The sequence below is a fragment of the Dromiciops gliroides genome, chromosome 5, assembly GCF_019393635.1.
Source record: "Dromiciops gliroides isolate mDroGli1 chromosome 5, mDroGli1.pri, whole genome shotgun sequence".
NCBI lineage: Eukaryota > Metazoa > Chordata > Mammalia > Microbiotheria > Microbiotheriidae > Dromiciops > Dromiciops gliroides.
This window is the reverse complement of record NC_057865.1, coordinates 292861028-292883386: the sequence shown is the minus strand read 5'-3', so window position 1 is coordinate 292883386 and position 22359 is coordinate 292861028. Positions and strand designations below refer to the sequence as shown.

At 49.5% G+C, this 22359-nt stretch overlaps 1 protein-coding gene across 1 annotated transcript; it reads left to right on the top strand.

Annotated features, from left to right (window-relative positions):
• Window positions 1-292: 292 nt before the first annotated feature.
• Window positions 293-17847, top strand: DESI1 (desumoylating isopeptidase 1). Its single transcript, XM_043966263.1, has 6 exons — window positions 293-526; window positions 8960-8981; window positions 10122-10191; window positions 12820-12929; window positions 13816-13938; window positions 15588-17847. Exons 1-6 carry the CDS (start codon window positions 439-441, stop codon window positions 15679-15681), a joined length of 507 nt encoding a protein of 168 aa, XP_043822198.1. The 5' UTR covers window positions 293-438; the 3' UTR covers window positions 15682-17847.
• Window positions 17848-22359: the final 4512 nt, after the last annotated feature.

Here is a 22359-nt window from a genome sequence, read left to right as displayed (position 1 = left end):
CCGGTCGGCTTCTGGAAGAGGATGCGCAGGGGGCGCTGGCGCACATGCGCAGCAGGTCCTCAGGCCTCCCCTCCCTCGTCTTCGACGTCCCCCGGCCGGAGCGGCTAGCCCCGCCCCCTCCGTCCTCTCGGTCGTGACGTCGCCGGCCGAGCCGAGGGGCGGGCCGCCGCGGCGTGGGCGGTGTTGCGCACGCGCATCCGGGCCCGGGCGGCATCCCGCCCCTCGGCCCTCTGTCACCTCACAGTCGGCGTTGCCGGGGCGCGTGCGGCCCCGTGCGGCTGAGCAGCCCGCGCAGCTCAGCGCCGGCCCGAGTCTCCCAGCCCCCGACGCCGCCGGGCCTCTGCCCACCGCCCCGGTCAGTGCGGCACGGAACCGGAAAAGACGACGCCGCCGCCGCCGCACTCGCCGCCGCTGCCCTCGGGGCCGCCGCCGGCGTCGATGGAGCCGACGAACCTGTACCCGGTGAAGCTGTACGTGTACGACCTGTCCAAGGGCCTGGCCCGGCGCCTGAGCCCCATCATGCTGGGTGAGCGCTCCGGGGACCGCCGGCCCGCATTTACTAGGCGCCTGCTGGCTGCCTGGAAGCCCCCGGCGACCCCGCGGCCCTGCCCCAGGGGAGCGTCAGCGCCGGAGCCTGGGCCCGGAGGTGACGGACCGGCCCGACCGGCCAGGGGGAGGCCGAGGCGGGACGGGCCCCCGCCCGGGGGCTCCCTGCTTTGGGACCTTGGGCTCGTCGCTGCCCCTCTTCGGGCCTCATCAGACGGGGGTGGGGTGCGGTGGGGATGGGGGTCGGGGTGGGGGGAAGCCTGTGGTTCCGCTCTGGCGGGTCCCGGACCAGCTTGGGTGATGAGAGAAGCAAGAGGCGGGCTTGGGGTTCGGCCCTCCCTCGGTTCTGTGAATGACAGGTCCGTGGCAGGAGGGCCCCTCCTTCAGAAGTAAGACTAGGAGGGTCTTACTCCCCCGGCCCGCGGCAGCTTCTCTGGGCCCTGGGGCCAGGGGCGCCCCGCTTCGCCCTCCAGACTCACCCAGCTTCGTTTTAAAACTGCACGTTACACTCCAATATGCTTTGAGCCGGTGGGCTTGGTGATGAGCTGTGAACAAGAGACCCTGTGCTGGGGGCTGGAGGGGGTCCCGGACAGGGAGAAGCCTGGTGTGGGGCCAGGGGGCGCGATGAGAGCCCGTGGTCAGTCAAGTCCAGGGAAGAAGAACCCAGAAGGGTGTTCCGAGCAGTTGGAAGAGAGGGATCCCTTTGGGCTTCTTAAAGAAAGCCCCGAAGGTCTTTGAAGAGAGGAAAGTGATCTGTGATCACCGACGTACACCTTCCTGATTTGGGGGAGAAGGTTGATTGCCTGTGTTGGGGAGAAATTAGGTTAGCTCGAAAGAGGATTGGGAAATACACTTGTAAATTACCTAATTTCCAAGAAGGAACACCTAAATTCAATACAGACCAAGACCTAATGGGATGTGATGATAGACGTTCTTCAGATTTCTGCGGAACAAAAGGATTGCTAATTCCATTTATTTCAAGCCATACTTAACAAAATTCCACATTCAGGCAGGGCCTCTCAGAGTTGGGTTTGCTTGTATACCCTGCCTTCCTGGGTCACTCCCCAACACCTTGTACTTGGTCCCTTACAGCTGTGAGGCTGATTGGTGAATTAAACTTTGCTTTTTCCTTAAGCCAGCTGGCCAAGGGTCAGGACTTGAAAAAGCTGTCCCCATAGGCATGTTCTTTTGGGTGTTTTGTTTTTGTTTTTGTTTTTTTTAAGTGAGGCAATTGGGGTTAAGTGACTTGCCCAGGGTCACACAGCTAGTAAGCGTTAAGTGTCTGAGGCCAGATTTGAACTCAGGTCCTCCTGACTACAGGGCCGGTGCTCTATCCACTGCGACACCTAGCTGCCCTCCATAGGCATGTTCTTAATACCTTTACAGCTTTAACTTAAGTTGAACTTGATTTTGACTGATTGCTAGAGGAAGAATACAGGAAGTGTGAGAAGTTACAAATTTAAAACAAAAATGAAACCATGACTGAGGGAGGTGCCTAGTCCCTAGTCACGGATGATCAAAGTCCAGTTACAAAAGATAAACACCGAACATGGATTGGAGCCATGTGGTTTGCCCATTCACAATGAGAAGGCAAATTGATAGGCTTCCTAGATGTGTGAAAGAGGAAGTTGGAAGAATTTTGTGCTTCTCCTATTGGAGAGATCCCCACCTCGCCCCACAAAGAGACCCTACTGACCATCTGCTCTGACTTCTTCATCCCTTCTGGACCTCTTTAAGTGACAGGTGGCTCTAAGGGTGTTTCTGCCCTTCTCCTTTAGGCCCAAGGGGAGGTGGTAACCTTTGGGATTGAAGGCCAGACACATTGACTTGAATTTTCTCCCAAGCTGTAAAGCCACATCAGATCCATGTTTCATTTACAACCAAAGTTTGCAAATGAAACATTAAGGACACTTTCTCATGGGGGCCGTGAATGGTTTTGTCATTTTCAGATGCCTATCAGCGCATGAGTTTCCTGGGCTTGAGCAGTGCCCACCTCCTTTTATTTGGCCTGCTTGCCTCCTCAATGGCTTATAGGATTCCAGCTCTGTTGGCAGGCAAGAGACATGGATTTGAATCCTTGCTCTGCCACTCATTAGCTGGGTAGAGCTCTTAGCCTCAGTGTTCTCATCTGTAAAATGGCCAAACCCAATGCCATTATTACCTGCTTCCTAGGGTTATTGTGAGGAAAGACTTGTCAGCCTTAAAGGGCTATCTTTATAAATGGGAGCCCTTGTCCAGTCTCTTTGATGACCAAATTCTGGCTCTTCTTTCAAGAACACGGGATGAGTCTTGGCTGGAAGGGACACCTCTGTTTTACAGAGGAGGAAATTGAGGCCCAGGGAAACTCAACAGTTGGTCATCGGAGACAGAATTTGAACCTTGTCCTCCGGCTCCGGAGACAGCTTTTTCTGCTGTAAAGCCTCCGTATGCCTTTGAGCCGAGGGGAAAGTGCTTCTGAAGTTAGCCATTGTTTTTCAGAGATGGAAATAAATGCCTCGATTGTACAAGCTGAAAATATCCTCTTGTCCAAGTCTTTCAGGATTCATATTAACAGTTACCTTTGCCATTCATCATTTTGTAGGTTTCTATCACCTTCCTCCTAGCTTTCTGTTTGCCATTTTGAGGAGTCCTGATATTTTTAGTTTGTCCTCGGGAAGCAGTCCTCCTTCCTTCCCCCATGCCTCCGGGGATTTTTGTTCTTCCCTGGATCCCTCTATCATCGGTACAGTATAAGATCAGAATTGCAATAAATGAGGTCACATCTTATTGCCTGCTCCTTCCCAGCATGCTACAGGCTCAAGACAATGGGGTTAATAGATTTAGTCCATCACTGACTGTGGAAATGCTCCTAAATCTTGCCCTTATTGCATCCACTCCTAGTAGGTGTAGCCAGGTCATCAAAGTCCTTCTTTTCCTGCTCTCTGAATTCTGGTTACCTCTCTCTGTTAAGGGGCTTTAAAGGGAGCATGGCTTTCTCATGACAAGAGAAACGTTGCCCTTCTCAGGCCTTTGCTAGCTGCTCGATTTAAGATTCTTGCCTGATGTAATACAGGGTTCACTTGCCTATTTTTTTGGCAAGCTTGTCTCAAAATTATTCTGTGATCCAAGGACATGGGGACTTACTTAGGCTGTGGGGTTTATGTCTCAATTCAATCTAAGAAATATTAATTGAGCTCCTCATATGCACTAAATAGATTTTTGTTTTATGGTGCCAAAGAGAGAGCTCTTCCTTCACAGAATTTGTAAATCTTTGTCATTTATAAACATGAGTCGTCAGAGTTATAAGACGGCTTTTAAGAAAATGCCAAATTGTGCAGTAAGTGCCAGTAAGAGAAAGACCGTGGGCCCAAGTGGCCTTGCAGTGCATGATCCAGTTAAACCTGTTCAAAATTTTTTTCATCTATCAGGTTCTGTGTTGGAGTCATTATCTGGGCTGTTTTCATTTTTTGTCTGACTAAGGCAATTTCCTTTTCCTTTTTAATTTTATCCCAATTACATGTAAAAACAATTTTTTAAGTTTTTTTTTTAATTTTAGAGTTCCAAATTCTGTTCCTCCCTCTTTCCCCACCCCAACAGTTAGCAACCTGATACAAGTTATACATATAATGCAATTTCTCCGTCTGTATCATAGAAATAACATGAATATACCCCCATTTCTGGGTCGCTTTGCTGCAAGGCATAACTTAATAAAAAATTATTGGCAGACACTGTAACAGTCCTGATTTAACATATTATCCCCTCAAGCACTATGAGAAGGAACTCACCAATGGATTACTTATTACAAAAAATTCGTTCCTTTGGTGGAAAAATCTTTGTCTTTTAGAGTTTTTTTAGTGGCTTAAAGTTTTTACCTTTTGGGGGAAATCCCCTTCTAAGCTGGAAGGGACCTTTAGAGGCATTACAGGTGAGGACACCGATGTGCAGGGAAGCAGAGTGACTTGGTCATGGTCAGTGAGTCTAGGAGATAGGAGTTCAGATGTGCCCAAAGATGCCATTTTGCTTTTGTGCCGCACTTTCTCTGCTTGGAGCTGATCGGCATCATTGCTTCTTCTGGGGAATTGGCTCCTTTCGTCTCCTCCCCATTTCCCAGCCACCTTTGGCCCCTTGGCTCAGGCTAAGGAACAAGGACCCAGTGAAGTCACACCCTCACCCCCTGCAGGCATTGCCCAGGACAGGATAGTGAAAGGTTTTTGATGATGCTGATTCTCCAGGCTCAGTTCCATGAAGCAAACATTAAGTGCATTGGGGAAGATGGAGAGGCTAGACTGTAAGTGGCTGACTCAGTGGGGCAGTCAGGGCCTCACTTCCACAGAACCCTCCATCCTGGGTCACACCGGTCAGTTCTTAGGCTCCTGTTCCTGTTCTTTTACCACTTCTCATAAATGTTGACTGGGAAAAGATGGGAAACAAGTGGTAGTATTGACCAGTACACATCTGTAAAGATTTTTGTCATTTTGGTCCCAGCAATGTTGTTTTCCCCCTAAATTGCACTAAGGATTGATGATGTGTCCTCTTGACACATAGATTAAAGAAACTCCTGACCACTAGAGCAGGTTGTGTTTTGAGTCCCGATCCGTTCCCAGATTCTCTCTTAGACACCCTTGTAACTCCTGGCCTACATTAACAAGACAGACATCTGGCAGGATTGAGCAACAAGGACAGGCCTATAGGAGAGCTGGGGCAGAACCTCACTGGCCTCGACTGACCTCAACTTCCTTTGAAGGCCTCATTCACACCAGGCTTCGGTCCCTTAGACTAAATACCACAGACTTTTCCAAGTTACAGAAATGGATGTGAGTGTAGCCCTTCCCCCACCCTGAGTGATAGGAAGCTTTATTTTAGACAAAGCAGGACAAAGCACCTGTCACCACGTCTTAGGGAAGAGAAAGGAATAAAACCAGTGGCTGATAGACACCAGCCAGGCCAACCTGGCAGCTGCTGCTGGGTATTGAGAGCTACTTGGTTCTGTAGGGTTTGTTTTCTTCCCTGAGCTTCCTAAGGGTTTTCCTTATCTCCCTAGTCTTCATGTTGTCCCTATTTCCCTGCAGAATTTGGCATCAAGGACTTAAGAATGCTGGGTACTCCTCTTTCCGTGGTGCAGATTGCTGGGCCCATCCACTCTTCCTGTGCCCTCCCATGTCTCATTTGAACTTCATGACAACCCTCGGAGGTAGAGGCAATTATTGTCCATTTCACAGATGAGAAAACTGAGACAGAAAGTAGTTAAATGCCTTGCCCAAGGTCACACCACTAATAAGGGCCCGGCACTCTGTCCACTTGATTCTACAACTGGAACCCTTTGGCCACTGTTTTTACAGACTTGCTCTTTGAGATGCCCTGAGAATTGAGTGCCTTTCACTATATCGTCATCACCTGTAGCATGACCCTCATGGAGCTCTGTCGTCCTGGTTCAGCTGCTGCCTCCATCGTAGTTTTCTAATATGCCTTCGTTTCTACCTTTCTGTGGGGGGCCGAGTCCAAATGGAGAGGCTCTGCCCTCATGACATCACTCAGAGAAGCTTTTCCACACCTTTTCTCATTTTCATCTGTGGATTGTCCTCCTCCTGCTTCCTTCACCATCCTCAGCATAGCCTGGCTCAGACGGATCTCTCAATAAGCTTTTTCATAAACGTGTTCTCCGCTCTTCTGCATCTCACGGCTGTCTGAGGTGCCGCTCAGTGGTCCTTGCCCATTTCTTCACTGCTGCCATCTTTGACAGCCATGCCTCTCCACATGAGGGTAGGGTACCATGGCTGGTCCTCGGAAAGCAGACATGGCAGGGGTCAGAGGAAAGGAAGCAGTGATGACTTCAGTGAGTGGCCTTGGAGAGAAAGATAGGCCTTGAGTCTAGGAAGGAGTGAGTGACCACTCGCTGCCTGATCCAGTCAGCTCCGCTAGCCTCCTGGGTCATCCAAGGGCTTCCAGCCAGGAAGCTACTTCTTTTCTTCTAAGACAAAGAGGCCAGAGAGATATGGTCCCTTGGGCCTGGGAGAGTCTGGAGCTCATCTCCCTAAAGTCCCCTCTGGAAAAAGGAAGGATAAATTCTTCTTTTCTGCATCCCAGCTGCCTTTCTGCTCTCCTGTGTCAAAACTCCCCTTTTCCTGTTGAGGGTGCCAGCATCCCGCCCCCCCACATTCCTAACGTGAGAGTCATTCTTCACTCCCCCTCAGTTACTGTGAAGTTCATATCATCCCCTCTCCTGCAGTCAAGATCTACTGCCTGCCTTGCCTTCCCCTGATTGGTCTCCTGCTTCCCATCTCTCCCTTCTTCATCTCCCTTCCCAGCTTCTACATTTATCTTCCTAAAGGGCAGGTGTGACTGATGATATATCATTTCCCTGTTATAAAACCTCTTGCTTCAAGGACAAAATTCAGACCATTCTTCACCTTGTCACATGAAGCCTGCCTCCTGTCTGCCTTTCCAGTCTTCTTATTGCACATTCCTCCCTGTCACCCACTTGACGTTCCAGCCAGACTGGACTGTCTTTAGTGCTGCTGTTCCCAGCAGTGGGTGGACCATCTCTCCCACCTGGGTGCTTCCCATAAGCTGTGCTCCGTACCTGGGAGGTGTCCCATCCCCACCTATCAGAATTCTCTCTTCCCAGACTCAGCTCCTGCCTTCTGTGCTGCATCAGACCTCCCAGGTGCCTTTGCCCACTCCTTCCTAAAATGACCTTGCATCACTCTCTCCGTCCGTGTGTGCCACACTTCTCCGTAGAATGCAGCAGGCAGACACCATTCCAGTCTCCTCTCTGGGTTTTCATCAGTCAGCTCAGGGCTCTCTCCACAGAGCAGACCCTCCCATTAAACATAGCCCCTACATCTGCTTTTAACAGCTCGTGGAGCATAGAACCCCATTAGCTAAATGGTTTAAATTTGTTTCTTTTCCCCTTTCTACTAAGTCCTCAATTCAGCATTTGTCCTGTTTTTCTCTATTACTTTGGGCATTCGGGAGGGCCTCAGACCTTTTCTCAAAGGGACCATAAAGTACAATAATTAGATGTCAGCAGGTTAAGTCACTGAGGGAGAGTGATTTTTTAATTTGTTTTCTTTCTAAAGAAGAAAATCAGATCAGTAAAAACTTTTCAAAAGGAAGAAGGGTTTTCATCTTAGGTTTCACATTTCACCTTGGAAGGTAAGTATTCGTTCCTGTGAATGAGAGGTTTGTTGGGTTCTCTGCCATTTTCTGAAAGCCCCTTGGCCCTTGTCTGGAAGGAGGCAGATTTCCCCATTTCCTGTAAGGGGAGGTGGGTGCATTAGGTGTGATTGGAGATTATGCAGAGATGAGCCAGGGCACAGGGCAGAACAACCCACCTTAAAGTTGGGCTGTGTATGTGTCAGTGCATTTATTCAGAATTCTATCTAGCTCTCTGTAATGGCCCATGATCACTGCCCCCTTCCCCCAAACCATTTGAACTAAAATTCCACATTCACATCATGGGCCAAGAACTTTAAACCTTTTTAGAGACCTCGAATATATTTACTAACCAGGCTATCCTGGAATTGGCTTTTTTAAAAAATCTGGGCTCTAGCAGAAGCTCTTAGCAAATGGCAACCACACGGCAGGATTTAATGACTTAATGACTGTGGGGCTTATGGGGTGGGGAGGAGGGGAGTAAGTCCTCTGCCATGTTGTTGGGACTCTAAAAGGAAGAGCCATATTGACAATATCCATTAAGAGTTACCCAGTGGAGGGGCAGCTAAGTGGCGCAGTGGATAGAGCACCGGCCCTGGAGTCAGGAGTACCTGAGTTCAAATCCGGCCTCAGACATTTAACACTTACTAGCTGTGTGACCCTGGGCAAGTCATTTAACCCTCATTGCCCGGCAAAAAACAAAAAAGAGTTACCCAGTGATAAGGGGCAGCTAGGTAGCACAGTGGATAAAGCACCAGCCCTGGATTCAGGAGGACCTGAGTTCAAATCCAGCCTCAGACACATGATACTAGCTGTGTGACCCTGGGCAAGTCACTTAACCCCAATTGCCTCCCTTAAAAAAAAATTTTTTTTTAAATCATGAAAGGACCTATATGTATAAGAATACTTATAGAGGTCATATTTGTAATTGCAGAAAAAGGACCAAACCCAAGTCTAAAAGCTGGAGAGTGTCTGAAAAAGTATTAAATGTTAATGTAAAGGAATGGGAAGACTTGAATGTAGTAACTCATGGCAAAATCATCCAACCCATACATAGATTTGGTAAAGCCAAGTTAAAGTCAGCTGAGCTTTGTCTAGACGAAAGATTCTGGGGCAGGCGGGGCAGCAAAACACTTTTCTTTGTTACCGTGATGACAAGTTTGTGACTTTAGTCCTTACTCTTTTTGCGATCGTTGGATTGTTTTCTGTAGGTGATTGTTAGTAAATTCCCGTGGCCCAGTCTCAAGGAGTTAAATTTTATGTCCTCTTCTTTTCACAGGGAAACAGCTGGAAGGCATCTGGTAAGTTGTCAAACTTTTCAGTCTTGACTGGGTTGATGGTTCATGGAACATGCAAGTGCCACCAGGCCATGCAATCTGCTGCAGTCCCCAAACAACTTTTAGCTTCTAACTTGACACCTAGACCCACTTTCCATTTATTTTAAACTTTGAAGATGTAAGGGTTGACTCCATTCTGAAAAGCAGCATGGTGTCATGGGAAGACCTTGGCTGGACTCAGGAGCCCTGAACTCTGGTCCTGCTTCTGGCCGTTGCTAGCTTCGTGACTTCCCTGGGTCTCAGTTCTCTCGTCTGTACGGTCACCACCAGCCCAATCATAGCCAAGCCTACCACCGCTCAGCCTTCAGACCTCCTGTCTGTCTTTTGTACCTCCCGCTCTTGCAGCATCCCTCTCTGCCAAATGCCCTGAAGCCAGGCACCCAGGGAGATGAACAAGTGAGGCCACTTAAACTCGGGTTCAATACCAGAATGGCCATCCTTATTCTGTCGATAACTGGATCCCAGCAGACGGGCACTCTTCCATGGAATAGATTCACATTCAGTCTCGTTTGGCGCTCCTTTTTCAAAACTGACATGATGGGGGCAGCTAGGTGGCACAGTGGATAAAGCACTGGCTTTGGATTCAGGAGGACCTGAGTTCAAATCCAGCCTCAGACACTTGACACTTACTAGCTGTGTGACCCTGGGCAAGTCACTTAACCCCAATTGCCCCGTTAAAAAAAAAAAACTGACGCGATGTAGCTGTGGAGGAAGTTGGAGAGTCCTTTAGGAAGCCACCATACCATGCAGAGCCATGTTCTTGAAACATCCTCGTCAGGCCCAAGCATATCATTGAAGGGCCTCTCAATGCCACTCTCCCCACCCAGCCACACTGGGCCAGAGGTAGGCTTGGGTTGTTGGGTTGCTTTTGTTAACTGTTGAGATTGCTGTGCGCTTTGCAGGCTTACGTTTCGGGAAAGGGTCTAGAAGTGACTCGAGGATTTATCCCCTGCCAGTGAGGTGAACCACAGGTGCCACCTTTGTGAATCCTGACAGTCTTTATTTCTCTCCAGGCACAGGTGCCCTCATAAAATCCACAGGTTTCTCCCAGTTGCTTTTTGAATTTCGGCTTCCCACTCACTCTTTCTTTCCTCTCCATGGCAGGCACACTTCCATAGTCGTTCACAAGGATGAATTCTTCTTCGGCAGTGGAGGCATCTCCAGTTGTCCCCCTGTAAGTGCTTCCTTTCTGGGACCCTGATTCCAGTGTGATCCCTATGGGAGAATGGATTGGGTTACTCATCAGATACCTCCTGAACGCCATACAAATGCTGTGAGACTTCCTTACAAACTATCCCATACCAAACTGACCATGTCTCGGGGTTATTCTTGCCAGTCTGCTAAAGTTGGGAGGGCAGGGCAGATACTGGGGAGATCTTCTCGGGAGGATTTCTAGAGAGACGTAGACAAGAATCATCCAGAGCTAAGAGGCATATCTGAGCTGCTGTCGGGCCTGTTGGAGGGGGTAGGGGTAGGGCACCCTCATCAGTAAGACTGGATCCATTAGGTTAAGTCTTGTTGCCCGGACACTCTTTTTTTTAAGTGAGGCAGTTGGGGTTAAGCGACTTGCCCAGGGTCACACAGCTAATAAGTGTTAAGTGTCTGAGGCCAGATTTGAACTCAGGTCCTCCTGACTCCAGGGCCGGTGCTCTATCCACTGTGCCACCTAGCTGTCCCAAGTGAAAATTTATGAAATTTTTTTTTTTGGAGGGCAGTGGGGGTTAAGTGACTTGCCCAGGGTCACACAGCTAGTAAGTGTCAAGTGTCTGAGACCGGATTTGAACTCAGGTCCTCCTGAATCCAGAGCCAGTGCTTTATCCACTGTGCCATCTAGCTGCCCCCGTCCGGACACTCTTGATTCTTTCTTCCCTTGGCACTCTGGAGTAAACTGAGGGAGACTCGTGCCTGAGATTTGACCACATACTGCTACGGGGCAGTCAGCTCTTCCAAACCAACTGTTAGCCCAGCCTTTGGAATAAAAAATGATGACGATGACGACGGCTTCATTGTCCATAAAAACATTTGCCGTCCTACCAAGGTTTTCCCTCATGAATTTCCAGAGGAAGAAATAGCGTATTTTTTTCATGAGTCTGGCTATAGAGAAGTGGATTGTTCAGTAAAACACCTTCTGGTACCCTGGGCCCTCTGGTTCTGAACCAGAGAGTCAGGGACCACATGCCTACAGACCCCTACCTACCTCACAACGCACATGCAGAAGCAGCCTGGATTAGAAAGCAGTCTAGTGGAGATCAGGGTTAGACCATCACAGCATCTACTTCCATAAGCTCCACGTAGACTCATGATCTACAGTTAGTAGAGAGATTACAGGAAAAGCCAAGAAGAAAATTTTCATAACTATGTCCTGGAGAACAATTCTTAACTAAATACGGAATAGCGATGATCCCAAAAGATCAGCTGGATGGCTTGGATCACATAAAATTAAAAAGCTTTTTGCACAGGCATAAGCCATGCAGTTAGAAGTGAAACAAGGAAAAAATCTTTGAAGCAAATTATTCTGCTAAAGGTTTAGTATCTAAGATGTGAAAGTCCAAGGAAAATATGTGTAGGGAATGGATACAAATAGGTAAACAAGAAGGGTTCCCTAATAGAAATGCAGGCTGGCAATAATCATAATTAAGTCAGCAGCAAGCATCTGCTATTAGGCATACACTGTGACTGACAGTCAGCAGCATAACCCTCTATTCTGTTCATACCCAATTGTTTGTCGAAGGTACCGGCTGTTAGAGGGGCTTCAGGAGGGAGGGGGTGCCCCAGTGCATGTGGAGGGGGCATTAAAAGGGCCCATCATCTTGGAAAGCAATTGGGAACCACCGTACCCCAAAAGTCCTGCTGGGGAAGGGGGGCATCAAAGACAGGGGCACCAGAACATTTATAGCAGGATTTTTTGTGGTCCCTCCTTGGGGCGGGGTGGCTGAAGAAATTTGAGTATATGAACAAAATGGGATGTCATTATGCTGGGTAAGAAGATGACAGGTGGATTAAGGTGTGGTAAAAATTATTGGAGTTTTGAGAATGGGTTAACGGATGGTTGCCCGTGTGATTGATGCCAGGTTAAATAAGCCGAAGCAGTACCCACAATAACATAAGCGACGGTACTTTGGGGCACTTCAGAACTCTAGCCAGGGCCATGGTCAGTCCTGGCTTTCAAATCCCACCCACCCCACCCTTGGCAGTGATTGCTGACCTGGAGGCACAGAAGGGAACGGGCATTTCCACCCATGGCCAACACGTTAGTTTGCTTTGCTGATTTGTTCCAAGGGAGAGCTTCTGGGGGTGGGGGTGGGGGTAGGGGGGATAAAAATAATCGGGCCCAAGCAGAAGCTTTGTTCCTGTCAGGTTGTGTATTTAACACTTAAGCCCTATGCAGCAGGCACACTTGCTTTCATAGACAGAAATGTTCGTGTTTAAGTTTGCAGTAAAAAAAAGAAAAATGGAAGGAAAGAAAAGCCCCCCGGCTAGCACAAAAAGAGGGACGAGGCTGGGAGCAGGCTCTGGAACGGCGCTCAGAGCCCCCATCAGCGTCCCCAGCCACCACCTGTCTATCTGAGAGGATTTGAGAGTTAACATTGGGCTGTTGATTGAGTTCGCTCCTGTCAGAGGACTTCCCTGGGCTCCAGGCGCAACTCTGCTCTTTCTGCCTCCCATCACTTCCCATCTGTGAAAGGAGCTGCTTTGACTCAGAGACCTCGATGGAGAATCTTGTGGTCCTCCCTTTGGAGAGGTTCTGGGGAAATTCTCAGGGGATCATGATTGGCCTAATGCCGTTGGCTTGCCCTTGCAGGGAGGGACACTACTTGGGCCCCCTGACTCAGTAGTAGAAGTAGGAAGTACTGAAGTTACCGAAGAAATCTTCCTGGAATACCTGTCCTCCCTGGGGGAGTCCCTATTCCGGTGAGCCCTGGGCATGGGTCTGGTCAGGTGGAGTGAGGGGGTGGGGGGTGTCGAGGGAACAGGGACTCAAGGGCCCAGCCTGGCTGAGCCACCTCCTCAATCTGTGGCTTCAGACTCTCAGTCACAGAACAGTTTGGGGCTTCAGTGCCCATCATTCCAGGGTAGCCCTGGGAAGTGTAAGACCCCCTCAAAGCCCCTTTTCAGACCACTCCACTGGGGCGGGGGGCGCCCAGGGAGGGGATTATAGAAAAGAGTATGGTGTCCACAGGGCAGCTAGATGGCGCAGTGGATAGAGCACTGGCCCTGGATTCAGGAGTACCTGAGTTCAAATCCGGCCTCAGACACTTAACACTTACTAGCTGTGTGACCCTGGGCAAGTCACTTAACCCCAATTGCCTCACTTTAAAAAAAAAAAAAAGTATGGTGTCCACACTGAATTGTTCTCACAACATCCCAGTTCCCATTTCTTGGAGCCCTGGGGTTCTGTGACTCGTGGTTTCAAAAATGCTGATCTGGGCCAACCTGCCTGTTTTACAGAAGAGGGGAAGTGGCCTGCCCAAAATCACACAGATGGTGAGGGTTGGAGACAGGCTGGACCCCAGGCCTTCTGCCTCCTGATCCAAGGCTCTTTCCCTTGCACCAGGCTGGCTCCCTTACTATAACAGATATTGGCTTTTTAGGGTTCACAAGAAGCCCCCTCTCTGCTTGTGAAATAGAGGTCCTGCAGATGCCTTCCCCATTTTAGGGGGGGACCGAGGTCCATAGTGAGACCCTTGGCTGGGGGAGCCCTTTCCAGGGTCTGAGGAGGTTGGCAGAAGCCAGCTATTGGTGAGTTCTATTTTTGGGGGGGTGCTCATGGCTCCTGTCTCCCCCTTTCCATGGACAGAGGTGAGGCCTACAATCTCTTTGAGCACAACTGTAACACATTCAGCAACGAAGTGGCCCAGTTCCTGACCGGAAAGAAGATTCCCTCCTACATCACAGACCTCCCGTCTGAAGTCCTCTCCACGTGAGTACTGCCCCCTCTGCTCACGTGATCTGGGCCGTTCTCCAAAGGCCAGGGTGCAGAGCTCTGGCGTGGAGGAAGGGGTGCCCAGTCACAAAACGATTGGAGCATCTGCCAGCCTGGGAGGGAGCTGCCTTGGCCACTCCCTGCCTGAGGCGGGCCAGGAGTCTGCAGGTTTCTTTTTGGGTGGAGGGTGGGGGGTGTGCTATGTTTTGAAGGACCTCAGGAGACTCACAAGAGGAGAAAGAACTGATTTAGGATGTCTTGGCGAGCAGAATTCTTGTCCACGAGTCTCTGACCTCCCTCTGAGCATCCTCTTGTCACTTCTCTCTGGCCATCAGCAGAGGGGTGGGGTCACTTCTGGTGCTTTACCCTAATGCTTCCACATTGACTGACCAGCCACAACTCCCCTCTCTCAAGGGCTCACAAGCCCCTGGTGAGGTGGGAAGGGCTAGGACTTTCCCCATTGGTCTGATGAGGATACTTAAGGGCAATGAGAGCTGATGGGTCACAGGTAATAAACAGTGCAGGCCTTGAGAATTCAAGTCTAGGTCTCCTAGCCCAACCCAGTGTTCTTTACCCAGCACCCCAGAGTGGATGCCTCCGGGACATCCCCTGGTCACTCCAGCCCAGGGATTGTGGTTTTTCTGTAGGTTAGAGGAGGACAGAAGGGCTGACCACAGGCCCTTGAGCAGCTCAGAGAAGATGGTCATTTCCAGGAAGACTGTGATCGCTCTGTGGCCAAAGCATTCCCCCGGGGGTGTCGTGGCCCAGCCAGGACTGGTGCTGGGATCTAAGTATAAAAGAAACGGATCAGAGGAGGACTTAGTCTGGATAGCAGGAGGCCCAGCGCCCATGGGCTACCAGCCTCTGAATGTTGCAGACCTCCCAGGCCTTCCCAACAGCAGGCTCTCCTGCTGATCAAGCCCCAAAATTCTTTAGTGCCAACTCAACTTGAGGGCCCTCCTCCATTTGTCTGTTGGATTTCCTTCGGGCGAGTTGGGGGCAGGTCAGGCAGAGCCCCTAGCTGCTGGCCCTGCTCATGATCAGCCCCGGTGGAGTGGGTGCAGGTACTTCTTCCTTCCGCAGGCTCACCCCTGTCTTTTGGTGCCAGGAGAGGCCCCGTGGGGCAGACTTCAGGAAGTCAGTGCTAGGCTGAGTTATCTGTGCATGTGTGTGCGTGGGTCTGACCCTGCCTAGCTCACACCTCAGAAGATGCCCTCGCCCTCAGGGCACCTGAGCATAGTTTTCAGAAGCAGCCCTTGTCCTTGGAGATTCTGACAGCCTCCAGATTCCCGGGCTCCTTGAACTAGATTCTCTGAGGGAGCAGAGCAGGCCCTGGGGGAGAGTGGCACTCACGGTGCATGAGCACTGGGTAGAACGTGGATTTCTGGCAGAGTCAGTCCCTGCATGGCCTGATGCAGACAGATCCAGGAAGTTCCTTGGAAGGGATAGGAGACAGGAGGGAGAGGGGCAGGCCTGTGCCCCTCCTGAGCCTGGAAGCAGAGGGATTTCCAGGAGCAAGGCCAGGGTCACTGAGGCCTGGGGGCTGGCCCGTAAAGCTGCAAAAGCAGGCTAGGGGGTCGTCCCTGCCTCTGCCCCATGAGAGAGCCCTGTGACCAAAGTCTTCCTTCTCTTATCTTCTCCCGCAGGCCCTTCGGACAGGCTCTGCGGCCCCTGCTGGACTCCATCCAGATCCAGCCCCCTGGTGGAAACACCTTTGGCAGACCCAACGGCCAGAGCTAACGGGCCTGGGAGGGGAGCGCCTCGCCACCGCCGCCGCCGACTCACCAGGGCTTTTCCTTTTTAAAAAAACAAACCCTACCAGATTTCTATTTTATAATTTTACATCAGAGCTAACAACCAGGGGACGGCTTTTTAAATTTCCCAGGGAAGGAGATCATCAGGCCGCATGTAGGACAATGCTGCTAAAACCAGAACCAACGCCATCCCTTCTAACAGTATTATACTAATTTATTAAGGCTGTCTTGTCTGTGAGTTCACTTTTGACGCTGTTTGCTGAGCGTCCCCTACTCCGCAGGAGGGGAGGCTGCTAAACCTGAAGAAGGTGGGGCCCCTCGAGGGCAGGCCGGGCTTCAAGGCCCAGGGAGGCCTTGTCCAACTAGAGCCCCTTGCCTGGGTACTCCCAGCCATGGGGATGCAGCTGAGTGGCTGGCCAGGCCAGGCTGCCCCGACGACTTCATCGTCTCTGGGCCCGAGGAGCAGGAGTCAGGGCTAACTGGACAGCAAACTCAGGAAGGGAGGAAGGAGGTGGGCATTGCCTCGCCTCGCCGCACCATGTTAGGCCGCCTGCCTGCTTTGTGCAGAGCCTCTTGCTGCTCTGTTACAGCCTCGATAACCCCACACACACACAGGCATGTCTGGGCAGCAGAGGAGAAAGCGTGCTCCCCAAACAGCCCCAGTATTACTCCAGGGATCCAAAGGGGAGAAATGAGGCAGAATCTAGGTGGCGAGTAAGCATAGTTCTGTGTGTCTGCAAGGAATTTTTCTACTGTCTGTCCCCGAAGCATTCTGATGAGCTTGGCTGCAGGAGAGGTGGGGGGTGTGGGGGGAGTGGAGCCCCCTTCTCCCTGACTTGCAGGAATGGGCCTGAAGCCTCCTCTTCTCTGGAGAGGCTCTGATTGCTCTTTCTGAGCTCTCACAGGCTGTAAATGCAAGTGGGTGAGAAGCCCCACTCCCCTCCAGCCACGCTGTAGCCGGGCCAGGTAGCCTGGGGCCCGGGACCTCTGCCTAGAACACTCCCTGCTGCCTCAGCCTGTCGGCGGGGGTCTAACAATGTCTCTTCATCTCCGATTTGTGGCCCCCACCAGCCCCAACAATTGGTATTCTCGTAGCAAGTCTTAAAAAGAGTCTAGCCTCTCTCAGGTGTTACACCTCAGGGACAGCCAGGTATGATGTCGGCCCAGTTCTTTTGGAGGCCCCGCTCTTGCCTGGGGGTCTGGTACTGGTGAGCAAGGTAGGGGAAAGGGCCTTCTCATCGACCCCAGGCCATAAATGATCCTAAAGAGAACAGCAGGACATTGTAGGCCGTGGCCCTGCGGCCCTCACGGAGGGGCAGCTGAGAGCGCCCTAGGAGTTGCTCCTCAGCAGTCATGGGATTCTGGCCTCCCCACTGGGCCCATGACTCCTTGCCACCTCTTTTGTTCCGTCCAGAGGCAGGAATGCAGCACCCCCTTCCCAGTGCTTGCAAGCACTGAACCCTTTCAGCCCCCAACAGGAAGAGAGCTGGGGGCTCTCAGGAATGGCTAGAAAAGCAAATGCCGGGCTTGGGAGTTGGTGGGGCAGCTACCTTGTGAAGGAGAACCCCACGTTTGGGCTGGGGAATGGGGTTGAAAATCTTTTTAATGGGATTTTTCCAGTCTAGCATCTATGTTCTTTCCTCTCACCCTTTCCTACCCCCACTGAAAAAGGGAAAAAAGCCCCTTTAACAGTTAAGCATTGTTGCACAAAATAGATCCCCACATTGTCCAGGGCCACACATCCGTGTCCCATCCTCTGTCTGAGTGGCAGCTCATTTTCATGCACCTTCATAGATGACTGCGTGACCATTGGATTCTAGAAGCTCAGGCACTGGGTCAGCACTGCATGGCCTCCCCTCCCCCCAGACAGACGTCTCAGTTGACCCCAGACTCAGGACTGTGCACTCTGATGTGCCTGCAGCCCCGTGTGGCCCTGTAGGTCTCAGGAGGGGGGCTTGCCATCGGGCCGGGTGTGGCACTGCACAGCAGAGCGGACATGCCTCCCCCTTCCTGAAATCAAGCCTGTACTCTGTCTGCCATGTCCCCTTCCCCCTTAAGTAAGCCAAGTGAGTAACCATATCTGGGATGGAGGTGTTTGCTAGCTGATCTGTTTCTATAATGCAATAAACTTGGGTCCGCTACCCACTCACTACATGTGTCCTATTTGCCTCATGCTTCTGTCAGGGGGGAGGGGGACGGGGCCACAATCGTCCAACAGTTCCCATCGTAGGCACCCAGGGCCCCCGCTCCACTTGAGTTCCTCTAGTAGATTGCACACCCCTCCCTCGCCTCAGTTTTCTTAGCTGAACGAGAAGGGGTCTCTGATTAAATTGCTTTGTCATCATCCTTTCACTGGGGGATGGGGCAGGAAAAGAAATAGGTATTTATAGAGCACCCACTATGTGCCAGGCATTGTGCTAATCAGTCCTTTACAAATATCTCATTTGATCTTTAACAACTGCATGAAAGAATGCTCCAAAGCTCTAATGATGAGAAACACAAAGCAGACAAAAGATGAAACTGAGTGTTAGAGGGGCCGTGGGAAGGTGGGCACTTGAATCTGCGTTGTTGTTAGAGCTGCCATTTTGGAAATAGCTTGGACTTAGGTAAATGAAGGGTCTACGATGTCAGTAGCCTCTGACCAGGATAGGAAGTAAGTCCCTGCAGCAGCAAAACATTTCTGGTAGCAAAGAACAGGGAACAGCCCAGTGATGTATGGTTTAGGATTGGAGGGGCACTGCGCTGTAAAGAATGACCCCACCACAGCCAAGAAGTTTGGAAGTTGCAACACGGTCCCAATGAAGTCAGAACCAGAACAGTAGACACGAGGACCCCAGCCATGTAACTGGAAAGAACCACACCACAGAGGCAAATAAGTCCTTCGTTATATGGGATGGCTCTCTGGGATACTGGGGAAAATGCTGGGGATATTAAAAAAAAACCCAAGGGTATCAATTTTTTTTTTTTAATTGGACCCTAGGTAGCACAGTGAATAAAGCACTGGCCCTGAATTCAGGAGGACCTAAGTTCAAATGTGACCTCAGACACTTGACACTTACTAGCTGGGTGACTTTGGGCAAGTCACTTAATCTTCATTGCCCCCAAACACCCCCCCCCAAAAAAAATAGAATGAAGGAAAAAATTAGATCCTATCACATCTGACTTTCCAGATCAAGGTCAGGGTGCAAAGGAAGGTGGCCTAGCTGTACCAGATTTGAAACTATATTATAGAGCGGGGGCAGCTAGGTGGCGCAGTGGATAGAGCACCAGTCCTGGAGTCATGAGTACCTGAGTTCAAATCCAGTCTCAGACACTCAACACTTACTAGCTGTGTGACCCTGGGCAAGTCACTTAACCCCAATTGCCTCACTTTAAAAAAAAACCCAACTATATTATAAAGCAACAGTCATCAAAACTATTTGGTACTGGCTAAGAAATAGGAGGATCAGTGGAATAGGTTAGGCACACAAAACTCAGCAGTAAATGAACATAGCAATCTCCTGTTTGATAAACCCAAAGACTCTAGCCTTCAGGATAAAAACTCACTATTAGACAAAAACTGGGAAAACTGGAAAATAGTATGGCAGAAACATAGATCAACATCTTACACCATACACCAAAGTAAAGTCAAAATGAGTATAAGATCTAGACATAAAGGGTGATACCATAGGTAAATTTAGAAAAGGAAGGAATACTGTGTCAGAACTGTGGAGAGGGAAGGAATTTATGACCAAAGATGAGATAGAGTACATTATGAAATGCAGAATGGATCATTTTGACTACATTAAATTAAAAGTTTTTGCACAAACAAAACCAATGCAAACAAGATTAGAAAGAAAGCAAGAAGCTGGGAAACAGTTTTTACAGTGTTTCGGATAAAGGTCTCATTACCAAAATATATAGGGAACTGAATCAAATATGTAAGAATATAAGTCATTCCCCAATTGAGAAATGATCAAAGGATATGAACAAGCAGTTTTCAGATGATGAAATTAAAACTACAGTCATATGAAAAAATATTCTCAATCACTACTGATTAGAGAAATGCACATTAAAACTACTCTAAGGTACCACCTCAAACCTATCCAATTGCCTAATATGACAAAAAGGGACAATGATAAATTTTGGAGAAGATGTGGGAAAATTGGAACACCAATGCATTGTTGGTGGAGCTGATTCAGCCATTCTGGAGAACAACTTTGGAACTATGCCCAAAAGGCTTTAAAACTGTGCATACCCTTTGACTCAGCAATACCACTACTAGGTCTGTATCCCAAAGAAATTATGAAAAAGAGGAAAGGACCCACATGTATAAAAATATTTATAGCAGCTCTTTGTGGTAGCAAAGAATTAGAAATTGAGGGGATGCCCATTAATTGGGAAATGGCTGAACAAGTTGTGGTATATGAATGTAATGAAATACTATTGTGCTGTAAGAAATGATGAGCAGGAAGATTTCAGAAAAACCTGGAAAGACTTACATGAACTGATGCTGAGTGAAATGAGCAGAACCAAGAAAACATTGTACATGGTGTCAACAACATTCTGTGATGATCAACTGTGATAGAGTTGGTCCTTCTCAGTAATGCAGTGATCTAAGACAATGCCCAAAGACTTATAGAAGAAAATGCTCTCCACATTCAGAAAAAGAACCATGGAGTCTGAATGCAGACCGAAGCATACTATTTTAACTTTTGTTGTTTTTTTGCTATTATTCTTGTGTTTTTTTCTTTTGTTCTGATTAATGTGGAAATATGTTTAACATGATTGTAATGTATAACCTATATCAAATTGTTTACTGGCTTCAGAAGGGAGGAGGGAAGGGAGGGTGAGAGAAAAATTTTGCACTCAGAAAATATCTTTACATGTAACTGAGGGGCAAGTAGGTGGCGCAGTGGATAAAGCACCAGCCCTGGATTCAGGAGGACTTGAGTTCAAATCCGATCTCAAACACTTGACACTAGCTGTGTGACCCTGGGCAAGTCACTTAACCCTCATTGCCCTGCCCCCCCCCAAAAAAACCCACGTAACTGAGAAAAATAAAAATAAATAATTTTTAAAAAAACTACAAAAATATGTATATACATACATACATATAGATATTTGTATTTATATATATTTAGACCCTACTGCATCTGGCTTTCCAGATGAAGGTCAGGGTGCAGTGACTGTAATGGCCACTGGGTGGTGTCATGGATCCATCTTCACTGGTGCCATACTGTCTTTTGCCCCATAGAGAATGCCCAGAAGGGAAGGGAAGGGGTAGATTGATAGAACTCCCCTGAGTAAAATGGAGAGGGGGGAGGGTGACGGATGGGGGAAGCCTGAGTCTGCCTGGGAAAAGGTGTTGGTGCAGAGGAGGGGGCAGGAGACCCTGAAGCAAAGGGGCCTGGGAGCAGAGGGCAGTTCAATTACAAGTGTAGGGAAATTCACTGGTGCCGATTGGAGAGTCCAGCGGCCCATCTCTGCCCCTCACTGGCTGGCTGATCTGGGGTGGGTTACGCCCTAATCTCTGGACCTTTCTCCAGGCCTCTCTTCCCAAATGGGTTGGAGGAAGAAGGGTAGAGGATCCTGGTGTTGCCATGCCCACAATTCCTTCATCCATCAGACAGAAAGGGGACACCCAGGAGTGTCCTTCCAGTCTCCCTCTAAGCCCTGTGCCCATGATTGGCAGCGTATTTCCATCTATAAGCCTTAGTAACAGAGCACTAAAGACAGATGTCTAACAGTCAACAGTTAACAGATGCCCTAGAGAGCCAGGCCAGGACCCAGTGAGGAGGTTCCGTTGCCAAGCGTTGTCTGCAGAGTCCTAGAGAACCACAGAATCATCCGTTCTGGGACCTTGGAAATCATCTCATTTTTCAGGTGGAGAGACTGAGGTCATAGCAGAAACCTGAACTCAGGCCCCCAACTCCCAGAGACCCTGCATGCACAGCTTGCTAGGTCTCCTCCCCCACCGTGACAATTCCAGTCCTTTGCTTCTCTCTTCCAGCTCTCACCAGCTGACTTAGCATCCTGCTTCACTGATGAGAGGCCACCTGACCATGGCCTCCATTCTTCATACCTCAGCATTTTCCCTAAGGAAGGAAGATTCCTCAGGAAAGGCTAATCTCTCTACCAGGACCTTTAATGCCAAGGCAGAGCTGGGGCATTTATTTATTTATTTGTTTGTTTTTGGCAGGGCAATGAGGGTTAAGTGACTTGCCCAGGGTCACACAGCTAGTAAGTGTCAAGTATCTGAGGTTGGATTTGAACTCAAGTCCTCCTGAATCCAGGGTCAGTGCCTTTTCCACTGTGCCACCTAACTGGCCCAGAGCTGCAGCATTTAGAAGTGAAGTCAATCATCAAACATTGATTAAGCACCTACTATGTGGCAGGCACTGTGCCAAGCAAAAAAGAGGCAAAAGATAGTTCCTGCCAGGGGCAGCTAGGTGGCACAATGGATAAAACACCTGGATTCAGGAGTACCTGAGTTTAAATATGGCCCCAGACACTTGACACTTACTAGCTGTGTGACCCTGGGCAAGTCACTTAAGTCACTTCTTTTGCCCTGCAAAAAAAAAAAAAAAAGATCCTGCCCTCAAGGATCTTACAGTCTAACGTAAGTCTTCTTTCTACCTCCATCCTTTCTAATGCCCTTCCCTATAAAAATGCCACCTCCTCC